We start from the raw sequence: 18739 nt of genomic DNA on the forward strand, positions 1-18739 counted from the left end.
TCTCTGACTCTTGACTCTTGACTCTGCACCTGAAGACAAGTTACCTAAAGTATATCACATCAATAACGCGACTTACAGCATGTAAATTTGACAGACTTGAGTATCAACTGCAAACTCTGAAAGGAGACGTATTTTTATTCAGTCCCATAGCTCAAACTTGATGCAGTTAACATTCCAGTGAAGTCTAGAGCAGAAGTACATGCTCTGTCTCTACTTTGATCATTTTTAAAGACAGGCAGCAGAGAACACAGAGTCTATTTCACTGTAATATGCAAGTTGCGGGTCTAATTGCTTACACAGCAGTAGGTAACATGTTTCTGCAATGCACCCCGCATTATAAAAGATCCCTCCACATTATAAAAGTGGTGTTGAGGGAAGAGGAGAAATAGGTGGGTCTTAAATCTCTGGGGCTTGCAAAGAAAGGCCGCTCACACAGCCTGGCTTCTTCTGGTGTGGCCACTCCGGGGGGGGGGGGTCATCCTCTGCCAAAAGGTCAGCTGAGCCCCCACAGTGCCCGCAGGTGACCCGCTGCAGGAAACAGCTCACCAGGGACAACTGGGTGGGGCCCGATCCCACTGATGGACACCCGGAGCCTGTGTGAATACGCAGTAAGCAACCAGAAAGCAGCTTTCCTTATCGCTAACCAAACAGGGTGACTTCATGACCCACACACAGACATTGTCAAAATGCTTGACCTAGAGTAGAATTTCTGGTTTGTACGAACTGTCCTGGGGTAAACATTTACAGGATCGGAAATTCCTCACGAGGAGGTCTGTAAATATGTTATGGCTCTTTCTCAAGGAGAAATAAAGAGGATGAAACTTTCACCCATTCAACACATATTTACTGAATGCTTGATAAGGGCAGGGATGTGCAGAATACACCTGCATCCTATAAGGCAGAGACAGGAGTGTTCTGAAAGGCCAGTGAGGGGTCCAATGAGACTCAAACTGCTGGCTGGAGCAGACACAGCAGTTTCAAGATTTATACTGCTATGTCATCAAGACTGTATTGGCAGAGATCAATGGAACAGAACAGGATTGAACAGGATATGTTCAACTGAGTTCTGACAGGGTGCAAAGTAATTCAATGGAGGAAAGACAGCCTTAACAAATGGTGCTGGAACAATTAGACATCCGTAGGTTAAAAAAAAAGAATGAACTTGACCTAAGTCTCATGCCTTATACAAAAATGAATTCAAAATGGACCATGGACAAGGATGCAGAAAAAGGAAAACCCTCTTATACTGTTGGTGGGAACACAAACTGGTACAGCCACTCTGGAAAACAGTGTGGAGGTTCCTCAGAAAGTTAAAAATAGAGCTATCCTATGATCCAGTAATCGCATTACCGGGTATTTATCCAAAGGACACAAAAATATGGATTTGATGGGACACATGCATCCCAATGTTTATCAACAATAGGCAAACTATGGAAAGAGCCCAAATGTCTATTGACTGATGAATGGATAAAGAAGATGTGGTGTATACATGCAATGGCATATTACTCAGCCATCAAAAAGGATGAAATCTTACCATTTGCAGCAATGTGGATGGAACCAGAGAGTATTATACTAGGCGAAAATGTTAGAGAAAGACAAATACCATACGAGTTTGCTCATATGTGGAACTTAACAAAGAAGACAGATGAACATATGGGAAGGAGGAAAGTAAAAAATGAGAGAGGGAAACAAACCATAAGGGCCTCTTAACAACAGAGAACAAACTAGGGTTGCTGGAGGGGAGATGGGTGGGGGATGGGTTAAATGGGGGATGGGTATCAAGGAGGGCACTTGCGATGAACACTGGGGGTTGTATGTAACTGATGAATCATTGAATTCTATTCCTGAAACCAATACTGCACTGTATATTAACTAGAATTATAAAAAGATGGACCATAGATTTAAATGTAAAACGTAAAACATTTTTAAAAAATAAAAGAAAATATTCAGAATCTAGGGGTAGGCAAAGAGCATACCATAAAAGGAAGCATTTATAAACTGAACTTCATCAAAATTAAAAACATTTGCCAGGTGGGACACCTGGGTGGCTCAGGGAGTTAAAGCCTCTGCCTTCGGCTAGGGTCATGATCTCGGGATCCTGGGATCAAGCCCTGCATCGGGCTCTCTGCTCGGCGGGGAGCCTGCTTCCCCCTCTCTCTCGGCCTACTTGTGATCTATCTGTCAAATAAATAAATAAAATCTTGAAAAAAAAATTTGCCAGGAGGGAGAGAGACCCCACTGAAAGGACAAAGACAGGCTTGGAGTGAGAGAAAATGTTTGCAAACCACACATTCAACAAAGGACTAGTATCTAGAATATAGAACAAACTCTGAAAACTCAACAGTAGTTAAAAAAAAAAAAAAAAAAAAAACACAAGCAAGCAATCCAATTAGACAATGGGCAAAAAATGTCTAGAGACATTTCACCAAAGAGGAAACACACATGGCAAACATCACAGGAAAATATGTCCAACATCATTAGCCATTAGGGAAATGCAAATGAAAGCCACAACGAGGGGGTGCCTGGCTGGTTGTCAGTGAAGCATGTGACTCTTGATCTCGGGGTTGTAAGTTTGAGCCCCTGTTGGGTGCAGAGATAACTTAAAAATAAAATCTTAAAAATAATGATAATAAAATAAAACCACAATGAGGTATCCCTTATTAGAATGACTAAAATAAAAAACAGTGCCAACACCAAATGCTGGTGAGGATGCTGGAAGCAGTGTCAAATGGTGTGGCCACTCTGGAAAACAGTTTAGCACTTTCTTAAAAAACAAAACAAAAAAAACCTAAAAAACAACTACAATACTACCCAGGAAATGACATCCCAGGCATTTATTCCAGAGAAATGAAGATTTACCTTCCCACAAAAACCTGCACACCAATGTTCACAGTGACTCCATCTGTAAAAGCCCCAAACTGGAAAAACATAATGGATGTCCCACATCTAGTGAGTGGGTAAATGACTACACACTAGGGCTCATGCATGCCTTGGAACATCTCTGGAGAATGCTGCAGTGAAGAAAGCCAATCCCAAAAGGTGACATAGCAAATGAGTCCATTTATATAAAGTCTTGGAATAAATAAATAAATAAACAAAACAGTCTTGGAATGACCAAATTATCAAAACGGAGAACACAGCAGTTGTGGGGATGGAGGTGGAATGGGGGCAGGAGGGAAGCTGGTGTGGCCATAAAAGGTCACCGTGAGGGATCCTTGTGGTGATGGAATTATTGTTCTCAGAGCTTGACTGAATCAATGTGACTGGCCTAGTTCTGGCACCATCCCAGAGCTTACCACCTGGGGAAACGGGGTAAAGGGTACGTGAGACCTCCTGTTAACTATTTCTTACAACTGCCTAGGAGTTTACAAGGATCTCAAAACAAAAGGTTTAATTACAAATAAATAATACTATACGAAAAATACTATACTAAGAAGTATATAGGGTGTATTTCCAATTTCCTATGAAAAATGAGCTGTATCTCTCGGATGTTAACATAAGGGAAACTTTCTCTATTTTTCGAACATTCTCTAGCCAACATGTAACGGTTTAATCACACGAAAACGTTTGTTCAGAGATCAGAAAAGTGTTATAGAAGGTTTCGAGGAGGGAGTGGCATTTCTGGGAGAAATCTTAACGAATGGGCAGCATTTCAACAGATAAAAGAGGCATCTTGGAACAGTCCTGCAGAAAGAATGGCAGACACCACGGAACAAGATGGGAGGGAGAGGGCCATTGGAGGCCCCCATGGGAGTGAGTGGTAAGACAGGCTGGGAGGCCTGTGCACACTGTCTTCAAAGGTAACTTTTGCTGTCCTCCTTCCTATAATTTTCTCTGTAGAGATGAAAGCAGCAGCTTAATAAATACTTCTAAAAGCAGAAATTAATTTTATATGGAAGCATTAATGGGTCAAAGAAAGACACAGGTGCTCTTCCTCACCAACACACTGAAGCAGGGAGCCTAGAGCTGCTCTCTCCTCCAGCAGCTTTCCCTGAAGACCACAATCAAGATGGCCCCACGACAGCTTACCACCTGCCCTGACCTGGGAACCCACCTCTTCCTCCAGGGCCTACAGAGAAGGGAGAGGGAAGGGCTAGAGATAAAGTCCTAAGGAAAGAAGTAGTGAAGGAGGGTTTCTGGGAGTCAGGAGACCTGGGGTAGCCACCATTCACAATCTACCCAGACCTCACCTTCCTCGTGTAGGTGATGGGAAGGTCAGCTAACTCAGCTCCAAGATTCTTCTGGCTCTGATGCTCCATTGGCCTGAGGTCCCCAGGCCTGGGTCTGGCCACGCGTGCCAGATCCCAGGAGAGCCACCAAACTCAGTTACTCCTTCCAAAGTCCTGCCTGTGTCTTCACAACCGTTTTCTTTCTTTTCCAACCTAACCCCCACACTACGTGGAAGTAACATAGTCCTCTGACAACAAAACTTCACAGAAAAACACAACCCAAGAAATGAAAGAAAGCATTTCAAAGACTCGAACCTGGGAAAGCCACCCATTGCTCTTGGAGTCACTACCACAGCTCACCACAAAGATGCAAATATGACTGCCCAGGGAGAGCACCAGACAGTCCCCATGGAAGAGAGCAGGCGGACCATTGCAAAGTGGGTCACAGGACTTTTACTGGCCTTCTAGAAGACCTCAGTATGATTCTGTCTTGACTTTGACAAGAAATTGCTCCAAGGGCACCTGTTCTGAGTGACCAGAACAGACTGTGATGGGCTCTCCCCGTGCCTTTCCAGTAACAGCATGAAATTAGCCATTAGTACTATTTATCATTGTTTAACTGAACACACACCCCCCTTCTTTCCAGACACCCAAACTGTTCCATTTACAGTTGAAGCATTCAAAATTATTTATGCCAAATCTTCCTACAGTAGCTGGACTCTTCCTAATCCTTCCTAGCCTGTGAAATCTGGATTTTCTGGCCCGGTATTTATTCTCTAGGTTGAGGGGGCTCTACTCTAATTACATCCCTGTCTATTGGTCTGATGAGAACCTACAAAAGGCCATTTCCCTCTAGACCCCTGTGCAGACACTGCATGTATATGAACACACACAGATACATACACAGATATATATGTGTGCATACATACACACACACACCAGACTGTACTTGTGTTTTAGTGTTTGGGAAGAAGACTTAACCAGACGCCCTGATTCTTCCTGCTCTCACTCTCATCCCATTTCACCTCATTATTAACCCAGCAGGCCAGCTAACTGGGATATCATTCAGGGCATTGCCATTCTCCACACTTCCTGTTCTCTAGTTAGAGTCACCCTGCCCCCCCGCTCCCAACTCAGGAGACCAACAAATGGACCCAGATGTTACTTATTCCTCCCAAGATATCTCGGAGAGCCTGCCAAACTAACACAAAGAATGCCTGCCTGGACTCTGCGTGCCCTGCCGGCCCGCAGTCCACCACTGACTGGGCCAGGAGCGAGGCCCCAACTGACTCCACAGCAGCTGCCAACAACCTGGTTGGAGTCCAAGGAGATGCCCTGGCATGAGGACTCGGACCAAAGATGCTTTGCACTGGCTCACTCAAGCGTATCTTTTTCTTATGGGGAGGACCATAAAGTCTGGAGACATAGATAATGTTTTATTAAACTATAGCGTAATAGCAATAAACCATTTATTATGTTCGTACACCTATGCTTCCAGACTTTATGGCTGTCTGAGAGTTTAAATGCAATGACACACAGAGAAACTCCTCACCCACTGGTTGAGAAAAAAGCGGAAAGACTAGGTCTTAGTCTGTTCAGGCTGCTGTCAAATACTATGGACTGGGTGGCTTAAAGGACACGCATTTATTTCACACAGTTCTGAAGGCTGGGAAAGCTAAGATCGCGGTGCTGGCAGATTGAGTGTCTAGTGAGAACCCACTTCCGGATTCACAGACGGCCATCTTGCCACTGTGTCCTCACTTGGTGGAAGGGGCAAGGGAGCTCTAGGGTCTCCTTGAAGAGGGCACTAATCCCATAAACAAGGGCTCCACCTTCGTAATCCAATCACTTCCCGAAGGATCCACCTCCTCATTCTATCCTATTGAGAATTAGGATTTAACTATCGAATTGGCAGGGGCTTGGGGATATAAACATTCAGTCTCTAGCAAATACCTACAGAGAATATAAGTAGAAGCCATGATGCTACGAATCCATGAGTTTAAAAAAAAAAGCCCTGGGGCAAATGGGAACTGGTGAGTAGCAGGGTAGACGTAAATGACCAGAGAGAGGCAGGGACAAAAGTGCTGAGCCATGAAAAGGAAGACCACAGGGGTTACTCGTGGCACTCCAGAGTGCTACTAGAAAGCTTCCGCTAAACCCCAAAGGGTCACATCCTGTTTTGGCAACACAGGACACTGAGCTGTCTTGAGCCTTCCTCCCAACAAACACCTAGAAATGCTAAAGAAAACATAAAAAGCAGAAATTTATACACAGCTGACTGACATAGTCACAAAAGGAAAATTCCCTAGTATCAGAAATGCATTACGGATTAAAGGGGTAGAGGGCAGGAGGGAATGATGGCAGCTCTCTTACCCAGAAATAGGCACTCTAGCCAGGGACATGAGAAGAATCTTTGATAAATGCCCCCAGACAACCCACTAAAGGGATGCACACCATTGAAAGTAAACTAAAAATCACTTGGGAAGCGGGAGAGTAATAACCTGCTCATGACACTGGGCAGTGACAAAAAAAAAATCTCCTTGGAAGTATAAAAATATTTAGATGTATGCCACATATAAGTCTGATAACCAACTGACACAACTCCTTTGGGACACAACTTCATGAGCCCAAAATTAACAAGTATATTTGGACCAATAATGCTACTCGGGCATTTGGAAAAGACCAATGCAAAAATCTCACCAAGTGGAACTCCCATCAAGAAATGAGCTTATCTTAAAGCTAGTAAAAAATCCACTTTAAGTGAGAGACAACAGATCGGGGGAAAAACAGAGGATTGGTAACACCCAAGAACTCAAGAAAATGGAACAAACTGAAAGAGGCCGTGACTTAAAAATGTTTCAAAATTTAAGGAAGAAATAACATATGGTAAGCGAAAAAAGAAATTTATGAAACAGAACAAGCAAATTTTTTTTTTTAAAGATTTTATTTATTTATTTGACAGACAGAGATCACAAGCAGGCAGAGAGGCAGAGAGAGAGAGAGGAAGGGAAGCAGGCTCCCCACTGAACAGAGAGCCCGATGCAGGGCTCGATCCCAGGACCCCGGGATCATGACCTGAGCCGAAGGCAGAGGCTTTAACCCACCGAGCCACCCAGGTGCCCCGCAAATTTTAAAATTCATTTCATTGAAATGAAATCTTAGTGGATGAAGAAAAGAGTAATTCTTTTGTGAAGAAGAGAAATCATAACTTGGACAAGAAATGAAGTAATTATTCAAAATAAAGCACAATGGGGCGTGGCTTAGTCAGTTGAGCATCCAACTCTTGGTTTCAGCTCAGGTCATGATCTCATGACCTGGGACTGAGCCCTACCTCTGACTCCGGTCAGCAGGAGGTCTGCTTGAGATTTTCTCCCTCTACTCCTCCCTCCCCACTCTCTCCTGTAAACAAGCATGCATGCACATGCATGCACTGTCTCTCTAAAGTAAGTAAATAAATATATATAAATAAATATATATATATATGAAACACAGATAAGAGTAATTTTTTAAAAAAAGGACAGTTAGGTGAGATGGTGGGTGGAATAAGAATGGCCAGCAGAAGTTCCTACATAAAAGGGGCGCCTGGGTGGCTCAGTGGGTTAAAGCCTCTGCCTTCGGCTCAGGTCATGATCCCAGGGTCCTGGGATCGAGCCCCACATCGGGCTCTCTGCTCCGCGGGGAGCCTGCTTCCTCCTCTCTCTCTGCCTGCCTCTCTGCCTAGTTGTGATTTCTCTCGGTCAAATAAATAAAAAATATATATATTTTAAAAAAACTACTAGGAATTCTAGAAGTGATACAGAAAATGGGGGAAGAAACTCAGTGGGTTAGGCCGCTGCCTTCGGCTCGGGTCATGATCTCAGGGTCCTGGGATCGAGTCCCGCATCAGGCTCTCTGCTCAGCAGGGAGCCTGCTTCCCTCTCTCTCTCTCTCTGCCTGCCTCTCTGTCTACTTGTGATCTCTCTCTGTCAAATAAATAAATAAAATAAAATCTTTAAAAAAAAAAAGACATAATTTCCCTACTGAACGTTATTCAAAGAGTGAGAATTTTCCAGATTTCACAAAAGACATAAACAGACTGACAATGAGTCTTGCCTAAAGTATAAAAATAAATCTAGACACATCTGGTTGAAACTACAGAATACCAAACACAAAAAGGAAAGCATAAAAGTAACCAGGAAGTAAAGAGAGATCATCTACAAAAATGAGAATTATTTGACAGCAGACCTCTTGACAGAAAAATACAGCCAGAAGATAATAAAAAATACTATCTTCAATATGTTAGGATCCTATGCCCAACTAAATATGTTTCAAGACTGAGGATGACATAAAAGCATTTTTAGACAATACCGTTTACTGAAAGAAAACACTCAAGGACATGTTAATGGATCAGCAAGAAGAAAATTGAATTCAGAAGGAAGGAGTAACACTCCAAAAGTAATGATAACAGATTGGAAAATATGTAAATGAATCTAAATAAGCATTAACTATTAAATTAGTCAACTTCTGGGGGAATAGTTTTAAAAAGATAAAACTAAAATGATACTACATAATAACAGTATAAAAACAGGAGCTGCCTGGAGTTGAAGCTTTCTAAGATGCCTAATATTATTAAGGAGAAGAATGGGGATAATGATTAGTTTTAGACGCTAAGTCAAACAGGCATGTTAAATATGTAAGAGTAATTTTTAGAACAGTAATACAAGTTCCTAATCAAGCAAAAGAACATGAGAATTGAAAACTCAATCAATCAAAGAGAAATTAACATAAAAATAGAAAGAAGAAATGAAGAAAAGGCTTGGAATTTACAAACATAAAATACAATAATAGAAATAAATTCAAACACATCAACAACCATAATAAATGTAAATGGATTAAATTCACAAGTTTTTGTTAAAAAAAAAAAAAGATAGTAGTAGATTCCATTTTTAAAAAGAGAACTATACACCAGTCACAAGAAATACATCTAAAACATAATGACTCAGAAAAATGGAAAGTAATGGAAGCACAAAAAAGCTATACCAGGCAAATTTTAAAAAAAAAGAAAAAAGAAAAAAGAATGCATTAGAATAAAGAGGTCATTATCAAATGATAAAGGTAACAATTCATCATCAAAAAACAGTTCTAAAAAAACAGTTCTAAATCTGTACGCATTTATATTCAAAATATATAAGCAAAATTGACAGATTACAAGGAAATATAAATACAAAATTATAACAGGTGATTTTAACACACCTTTATCCTAAATAGATCTATTTAGCAGACAAAACAAAACTATAAAGGATATAAAAAATTTGAACACAATTAACAAGTGATCTAAAAAAACTTTCCAAATTGTTGCCATCCACAACACTGTAAACTGTAATTGTTTACAGTCCACATGGACTGTAAATCAAATGTATAACTACCCTTTAAAAAACAGAACTGAGGGCGCCTGGGTGGCTCAGTTGGTTAAGCGACTACCTTCAGCTCAGGTCATGATCCCAAAGTCCTGGGATCAAGTCCCACATCAGGCTCCCTGCTCCTTGGCGAGTCTGCTTCTCCCTCTGACTTTCTCCCCTCTCATGCTCTCTCTCACTGTCTCTCTCTCAAATAAATAAAATCTTTAAAAAAAAAAAAAAAAAAAAAAAAAAAAAAAAACAGAACTGAATAGAATTGAAAATATCAAAATTCGGGTGCCTGGGTGGCTCAGTGGGTTAAGCCTCTGCCTTCGGCTCAGGTCATGATCTCAGGGTCCTGGGATCAAGTCCCGCATCGGGCTCTCTGCTTGGCAAGGAGCCTGCTTCCTCCTCTCTCTCTCTCTCTGCCGGCCTCTCTGCCTACTTGTGATCCCTGTCTGTCAAATAAATAAATTTTAAAAATCTTAAAAAAAAAAAGAAAATATCAAAATGCGTCCCATATGGCAAAGATAAGCATTATTTCGTGAGACCTTTATGTTTGTATTTTGAGTGATGATATAGAATGTACTGCTTGTTGTGAGTTCAAATTTGGAAGTCTTCAATCTAATGGATTTAAAGTCTTCACCCCCAAATTGGAGCATACGCTTTCCTCTCAAGCACTCAAGAAATATTTATAAAATTTGAATCATTTACTAGCCACAGAAGAAGTCTCAACCAAATCCAGAGAATCAATACATATCCTGAATGGTGCTGAAAGATGGCCCACAAGAGCTATCTGGCTGCTAACCGGTTCCCTGTGGCTTCATTCAACAATCCCTAGGGTGGGTGGGTAGGAGGGGTAAGGGCAATCCAAAGATACAAACTTCCAGTTATAATAAATAAGTCATGGGATATAATGTGCAGCATAATGACCATAGTTAACAATACTGTACTGCATATTTGAAAGTTGCTAAGAGAGCAGATCTTAGCAGTTCTCTTTACCAGAAAAAATATGTTTGGACCCATGTGTTCAACAAGGAATGTTAACCTGTTATTGGAGTGATCATTTTGCAATATATATAAATACTGAACCATGACACCTCAAACTAATATAATGTTATATGTCAATTATACCTCAGTAAGGGGGGGGAATAAAAGAAAAGAAAAAAAAAAAAAGCCCCGTTCCCTGGAATGATCTAAAACATGTCTCTGGCCCTTTCAAGTGCCAGCTAAATTGGCCAGTTATTATTGTGTCTAAGATATAGAAGTACTCGAAAACTTTGGTAGAATGAAATACTGCTCAGTGAAAACAATCTTTAAGATGTTGAAACTAAGCTAAAATTAACCATTTCCAACCTGTCCAGATAATTCATCATAGAGTTGAGTACTAGAAGAAATATACTCCTAAAAAGGCAAAAAATGTTTTGAGCTTGCACAAGTGGAGGGGTGTACCAGAATTGGGTGCATGGACCACAATGCAAAGAGGCACAGGGAAGCAGCCAAACAAGCTGTAGACAGAAGGGACAATTCCAGATAGTTTCATATGCTAACCCTCTTTAACCTTCTTATCTATCAATGGAGTCAGGGACTTTTCTAAGACCCACTCTGTTCAAAGGGGACCAGAGGGCACAGATTATTCTCATCTCGCTCTGCTGCCTTTCTTTCACTCCAGGGTTTGCAGCAAGGGGTGGGAAACCCAGCTGGAGACAGAAATGATGCCCGGCAGGAAGCGTTCTCTATGTCACACTAGAGAGTCAGGCAATCAGGAGCCAGGGCAAATTCATGTGTTTAGGTGGAGAGTCCCATGGTAGGCATTGGGGGAGCGTTGAAGGTAAAACAGAGAAGGGAGAGAACGGAGGTAGTGTCTGCCTTTAATGTGTCGACGGCATAGAGTCAGCTCTCAAATATTCACTTGAGAGAAGACTGATCAAAGTATGGGTAGAATAGAGAATCTAAAAATTCTTATTTGCAGTTAAACCCGACCATCTTAAAGTACGCAACTCAGAGGCATTCACAGGGTTGTAGGACCATCACCTTTATCTACTTTAAAACCTTTTTGTCACCCCAGAAGCAGACCCCATACCCATTAAGCAGTGCTCTCCCTTCTCCACAGCCCCTGGAAACTACTGATCTGTTTTCTGTCTATGGATTTACCTATTCCGAATAAATGGAATCGTGCAACTGTCCAGCTTCTTTTCCTTGGTCTATTTTCGTGGTCCATCCACGGTACAGCATGTGTCCGTGAGTAAGAAAAATGAAATCTTGCTATTTGCCTCGACGTGGATGGAACCACGTAGGATGGTGGGTAGGATGCTAAGTGCAGTAAGTCAGTCAGAGAAAGACAAGTATTATCTGATCTCACTGACATGTGTGGAATTCAAGCAACAAAGCAGAGGATCACAGGGGAATAGAGGAAAAAATAAAACAAGATGAAATCAGAGAGGGGGACAAACTGTAAGAGGTTCTTAATCATAGGAAACAAACTGAAGGTTGCTGGGGGAGGGGGTGGAGGGATGGGGTAACTGGATGATGGACACTAAGGAGGGCGTGTGATATAATGAGCACTGGGTGTTATATAAGACTGATGAATCACAGGCCTATACCTCCGAAACCAGTAATACATTGTATGTTAATTAATTGAATTTAAATTTAAAAATGTTTTGAAGGGTACCTGGGTGGCTCAGGGGGTTAAAGCCTCTGCCTTCAGCTCAGGTCATGATCCCAGGGTCCTGGGATCGAGCCCCCACATCGGACTCTCTGCTCAGCAGGGAGCCTGCTTCCTCCTCTCTCTCTCTCTCTCTCTGCCTGCCTCTCTGCCTCCTTGTGATTTCTCTCTGTCAAATACATAAATAAAATCTTTAAAAAGAAAATGTTTTGAAAAAATCATGTTTTAGGGGCTCCTGGGATAGCTCAGTTGGTTAAGCGTTTGCCTTTGGTTCAGGTCATGATTCATTCCAAGGTTCTGGGGTCCAGCCCCACATGAGGCTCCGGACTCAGTGGGGAGCCTGTTTCTCCCTGAGCCCCTCCCCCCACTCGTGCTCTCTTTTTCTCTCTCTCTCTCTTTCAAATAAATAAGTAAATAAGTAATCAATCTTAGAAAGAAAAGAAGAAAATTCCTAAGACCGCAAAAGCAGAAGGGCAGAAGGTGAAGGCAATCTCAGCGCCAGCAGGAAGAGAGGTCAGGGTACCTGCCAGTGCTCCCGCCGGAGGGACCAGCAGGACCGCAGCACCGTGGACACAAATGGGAAAGACGGGGAAGAGTCAGGTGGGGCCAAGGGTGGCAAGTCTGATTCTGGACTCTCTGAGTGTGAAGCGCTAGGGAAGAAGCCGCCGGGCCGCCGCGCGGACAGTGTGCAGTCCCGGGAGAGGAGCCCCCGCGGCAGCAGCCACGGAGCCCAAGAGGCACGGAGACGCCCCGTCTTACTGTCCTCCCAGGCTGAGAGGGACGCGGTCGTCTGCAGCTACTTCCGTCATTCAGAGACACAGGCGACGCACGAACTCCCCTTGCCTTTTCCGGAATGTGACTCATCGGCTTACGAAACTTGAGAGGTGAACCGGTAACGAGCGGGGACTCAAGATAGAGAAGACAGTACAGTCCCCCCGGGGCGAAGCTCCCAGCGCCTTCCCTTCCGGCTTTAGTAAAGAGAATCCGTTCACGGAGCCCACGGCTAGCACCTTCCAGTATGTACCTCCTCTACCACCTTTGAACCTCGGGTCGCCTGGTTCCATCGTTCTCTGCTTCCCGCACTGTCTAGAGCGTCTACCTTCGTAGACTCTGGTCAGTTTTAGGGTTTGTTTAAAATCATGAGGTTTGGGGCCAAGACGCCATCCCCCGCGGGTATAATAGGGACTGCAGCCCAGCGGGGCCATGCCTGCGGGGGGCTCTAATCCATACAGGCAGGTAGGGGCCGGCCTGCCACCTCCTCTGTGTACATCCAGCCTCAGCCAACATCAGGGTTCTCTGAAGACCCCCGCCTCACCCTTGCCTGGTGTTGAACGTCAGTCATCATTTCTTTCCCTGAGGAGCTATTTGTGGCCTGATGCCAAGTCCCACACAAATCCAGCTCTGTGGGGGCAAGAGAAACTGCTTGCTTCAAATATATTTATTTACTTACTTATGTGTACATATAATTTAAATATTTATATGTAGGCATTCATACATACAACATTTGTAAAATAGACACCTAAGATGTTTTCTGCACCCTCAAGGTCAGGCTCAAACTGGAAATCCTGAGGAAAGAAACCATTATGGCAAACCTTCTGGCAGACTTAGAGCAAAAGGGAAAGAAGGAAGTAAGGGACAGGGAACTCTAAGTGCAGAGGTAAAGAGACCCACAAAGAGGAGAAATCCCCCCAATCCCTTGGGGTAAGTGCACACCTAAGTTAAGGAGCAAGGGTTACCCATGATGAAAGAACGTTCTCAGACTCTGCCTCCACCTCTGTGAAGCTCACCGAGTCCCCAAGCGAGCTGTGCTCACCACAGCTCCACCTTCTCACCCTCCATTATTCACTCCCTCACCCTGCGCGTCTCCAACAACGCCTATGTGCCAGGCAGTGTTCTAGGCACAGAGACCCCACCATGAACTACAGAGACACACCCTCTTCCCACAGAGCTCAAGTCCTGGAGGCACATTAGTGAAGGCAACAAAGAAATAAAACCCATGGCATTGTCAGACAAGTGCTGACAATATACAAGTGAGTCACCAAAATCCACAGCATGTCAGATGGGAAGGCAGATAGGGATGGCCACAGGGGGTTAGCAGGGACAACTGGGAATGTGTACGTGTACGGGGCCAGGTGGCTGAAGTGGGATGTCAGCAGAGACCCGAAGGCGAGGGACTGAGCCCCAGGGCTATGGATCTCTGGGCAAAGAAGGTTGCCCCCCCCCCCCCCATCCCTGCCAACCTCGAGGAACAGCAGGACACCTGAGTGGCTGTTGAGGGGGCGGGGTGGAAGAAGAGAGCCAGCAACACTGGCTCCTTTGCCGTGATTTACTTGTTTTGCTAGCCATGTGTCAAACTGAGCTGTAAACATCTTGAGAGCAGAGCCTGCTCTGCCATACTCACACCTGCCTCCCCAGGGCATGGTACGGAGCCTGAATTAAGTGTGGGCGGGTAGACAGCTGGATGGATGAGGAACAACTGGGTGACTCTGGAAACTTGTCCAAAGGGAACATGCACTAAGTGAGGCTGTTAGCAGGTAATAATGCTGGCTTCAGCCATCATTGTAAAGGCTTCACCAACAGTTTCTAACTCCAACAACATGCAGGTTACTTTCTAAGAAAATACACAGCTTTAATCTTATAGTGGAAGTAACAACAAAACAGCATTTGCATTACTGTATGCAAAGGGAATATATATATATATGTATTCATTTTCTTGACCGCTTTGCTAGAATACATTCACTCCCTAAAATAAAAAAGAAAAACCCTGTATTTAAACCATGTTGCCTAAATAATAGACACAGGTGGCATATACAGATTATTTGTTTACACAGCTTAGCAGACAAGCAGAACACATTTTCCAGCTCATTGGAAGAGGAGACTAGAGGAAAAAGCTACTACTTAATTTCGTATTCCGGTAATAATATTCCCCATTTGGACCCATAAAAGGAATTAATGGCCAGCTCATCTGAATGGAAATGATAAAAAAGTAGTTTTAGACCACGGTTCACCAAGCCCTTTCTGTAGAGGGTCAGATACCAAATATTACAGGCTTTGTAAGCAACATACAGTCTTTGTCACAGTCTGCTTTGCTTTCTTAGATTTATTTCTGTGTGATTGTTGTTGTTTTACAATGCTATGAAAAATGGAAAAACCGTTCTTAGTTTCTGCGCCCTACAAACAAACCACAGTTCAGCAAATGGGGCCCTTGGAGTCCCAAGCCCCTAACAATTAAACCCAAGAAAGAAATCCCCATATGTCTTGGGATTACCTCTTTCAGTCTCTCCAGCTCATTCTGGAGGGCTTGTTTGGATATCTCCACTTCGATCATCTGCTGTCGGAGACTTTCATTTTCATCCTCAGCTTTAGCACGCTTTTCCTCCACGGTTTCAAGTTCATGGTGCAATCGGACAGATACATCTTTGGCTACCTGTATTGACCCACGGAGATAGTCATCAGGACATGAAGCTTGCTGTGTGCTAAGAGCACATTCAAACAACTTCAGAGGCAGAATCATTAAGTGATATGATATCGCCGTAAAGGGCAAAGACCCTGGCAGTATTAACAAGCCTATCTTTAAAGGAGGAGGGCATTAGTTTCAAACATAAAATCTACATTATAAGCGAGGCTATGACCTTTATCTGGATTAAAAGGCTACTGTGGATAGCTCTACCTCGTCACAGAGTATCACCAAGAATGCCAATTCTGCTCACACACACTGCTTTAATGATAAATTAGAAATAAATTAGAAATAATAATAATAAATTTAAAATAATGATAGGGGTGCCTGGGTGGCTCAGTGGATTAAGCCGCTGCCTTCGGCTCAGGTCATGATCTCAGGGTCCTGGGATCGAGCCCCGCATCGGGCTCTCTGCTCCGCGGGGAGCCTGCTTCCTCCTCTCTCTCTGCCTGCCTCTCTGCCTGCTTGTGATCTCTCTCTGTCAGATAAATAAATAAAATCTTTAAAAAAAATAAATAAAATAAAATGATAAATTAGAAATAATAGAAATAATAGTAACAATAACAATAAGAATGGATCAATAAACACTTCTGTTCCTAAGGCATACTAAAACTACTTGCTAAAAAAACAACAAAATAATCCTGTAAAATAATGTAGTCAAGTTTTAACTTGTCTACTATAGTAAAATATCTGAATGTTAAAAGCAATTAAATGTTTTTACCTTCTAAAGGGAAACAAGGAAAGAGATTTTGCAAGAGAAATATAAATTACCCTTATATCCCCCTGAATGACGTTTTGTTAGTGGTTTATAGATTTGACAGAACTACAAAGATTCTTTTCCTGTTATCATAATGAAAGGCGAAATGGGATTTCCTAAGTACTCCCATAATAAGGAGGACATTATGCATAATTCATCTCTTGATAAATGATTTGATAATCGGAGCACAAGAGAAGCCATGCTACCCATGGAGATAGCAAATGGTATAATGTCTGGAATTTCTTCACCTCATTCCCACCTCTGCCAGCGGTTTTCAAAAACACCTTAGACAATTAGCTTTAGACAATTAGTTACCGTCCCATTTCGCTTTCAGTTAAATCAAAACACCATCCTTGGGTTATGGTCATTTCAGGTTTCCTGCATTCCAGAAACTTAAGTAATGATAAAAACATTAAATGATTAGAATCAACCTCTATGAGTGGTCTTTGACTATCACTGAACTGATCATCAATAGATTTTTTTTTAAATAGTCTAGATCTTTAGAAGGCATTTCTGTACAATTCTCCACAACTGTCAGACCAAGTGGCAGATATCTTTTTTAAATTTATTTTTAATTATTCATTTATTTTTTTAAAAATATTTTATTTATTTATTTGAGATAGAGAGCCAGAGAGAAAGAGCACAAGCAGGGGGAGGCACAGAGGGAGAGGGAGGAGCAGACTCCCCACTGAGCAAGGTGCCCAAGGCGGGGCTCCATCCCAGAACCCTGGGATCACGACCTGAACTGAAGGCAGACGCTTAATTGAGCCACGCAGGCGCCCCAATTATCTCTTTTCTTTTAAATTGTAGATCCCTTACTACAATTTGTTTTCTTTTCCTTAGGTTTTAAGATTCCAGTTCATGGGACAGGTTTAAAGTCTTGGAATGTCAAAGCCATATGACTACTCATACCCTATATACCACCAGGCGAATGAAGAACATGTTTGCTAAAATCTGCTGAGAGAGAGAGAGAACTACCACCAGAACGGCAGGACTGGGTGTGTATGTGGGGTCCAAGGGCTGCCGGTCCCCAAACCTACGATCCCCACCCGCCCTTGTCCCTGGCTCTCGCTGCCCCTTCTGGGAACGAGTGCCCCCTATCAGCGACGCTCACTCACCTTTAAGTCCTGCTCCAGACTCCGGATGAGCTCGCCATCCACCTGACCAGTCTCAGCCACTTTGAGGCTCTTTTGCTCGGCTTTCCTGAGGCGGTACTGCAGGATTCTGCAGTTTTTGTGGGCGCGGTCCAGCTCCCGTCGAAGCTCCTGCAGCTGGTAAACATCTTCCTCTAAGTAACTGTCTCTCATCTCTTCCATCTCAGCACGGAGTTCATCCAGCTCGTCCTACACAAGCCAGATGGAACAGAGTTACAAGCCAGGTCCACCCAGACAAGGATGGGGTCCCCCGTCCACCCGGCAATACTGGACGTTAACAACGTGAGTGCTTACCCCGCCATGGACGGGCGCGCCTGTGTGACAGGACACGGGGATCTCTAGAACAGTCACACAAGACAATATTTTCACACGTCCGTTCAAATCTCATGGGTCCAGAAATTCAAAACCAAGATGGATTATTCACTGTGGCCTCCTGACATTGATTCCACTCCCAATTTCTTACATAATCAGAATCGTAGATGAAGTCAACTCTGCAGATAACTGGAACTTTAGATTCAAACCAAACCCTGACCTAAACCTTATCTCCAGGGCACAGTCTTGGGACGAAGAGGAGGGGCACAGAGCGCCGACTTCGAAGGATGTAAACAATGCGATCATAACAACTGCCCTGGAATTACGACACACCTGCAAAAATGTCTCTAAAACGTGGTTCCACCATACAGTAGTCTCAGCACTGACTATGTGACTCACGATTCCAAAGATATAACTTTTGCATTATGTCAAATCCACATCGGGTTTGGTTTTTTCCATTCACTTGGCCTTCATTTCCCATCTCCACTTTACTCTGGCATCAGCATGAAGACACTGTGGGTACAGGAAAACCCAGCACTTGTTCCCTGCTCCTCACCCCCCACCCTCCCATTGCACAGCCAACCAGTGCTGACAGCCCAACAGCAACATATGTGGGGCACTCTCTCCCCGGTGGCTGCACACCACAGCTAGTCTCTGCCTCCGTCCATCCCCAGGTAGCAGGTGCACACACAGGTGAGTCAGGTGGGGCTCCCTGCTTCCCCTTTAACCAATTCTCCACCCAGAGTTATCCTTCACTGTGGAACTCAGACCACGACCCTCAGACCTTCCAGGGGGCTTCCCGCTGCCCTGAGGAAATTCTTCAGAGTCCTCCCCAGGGCCTCTGAGCTGC

The 18739-nt window shown here is 43.5% G+C and overlaps 1 protein-coding gene across 7 annotated transcripts in view; it reads right to left on the reverse strand.

The window, feature by feature from the left end:
- MTCL1 (microtubule crosslinking factor 1) overlaps positions 1 to 18739 on the reverse strand; it is a 125626-nt gene that overhangs the window by 96942 nt on the left and 9945 nt on the right. For all 7 annotated transcript variants that reach the window (XM_046024935.1, XM_046024932.1, XM_046024933.1 and 4 more), the window contains exons 2-3: positions 17542 to 17766; positions 15478 to 15636 (exon numbers count right to left, since the gene is read on the reverse strand). In XM_046024935.1, coding sequence (XP_045880891.1) covers positions 15478 to 15636; positions 17542 to 17766 — 384 coding nt within the window. The remainder of the gene's footprint in view (positions 1 to 15477; positions 15637 to 17541; positions 17767 to 18739) is intronic.

Source organism: Meles meles, chromosome 12 (genome assembly GCF_922984935.1).
Source record: "Meles meles chromosome 12, mMelMel3.1 paternal haplotype, whole genome shotgun sequence".
Lineage (NCBI taxonomy): Eukaryota > Metazoa > Chordata > Mammalia > Carnivora > Mustelidae > Meles > Meles meles.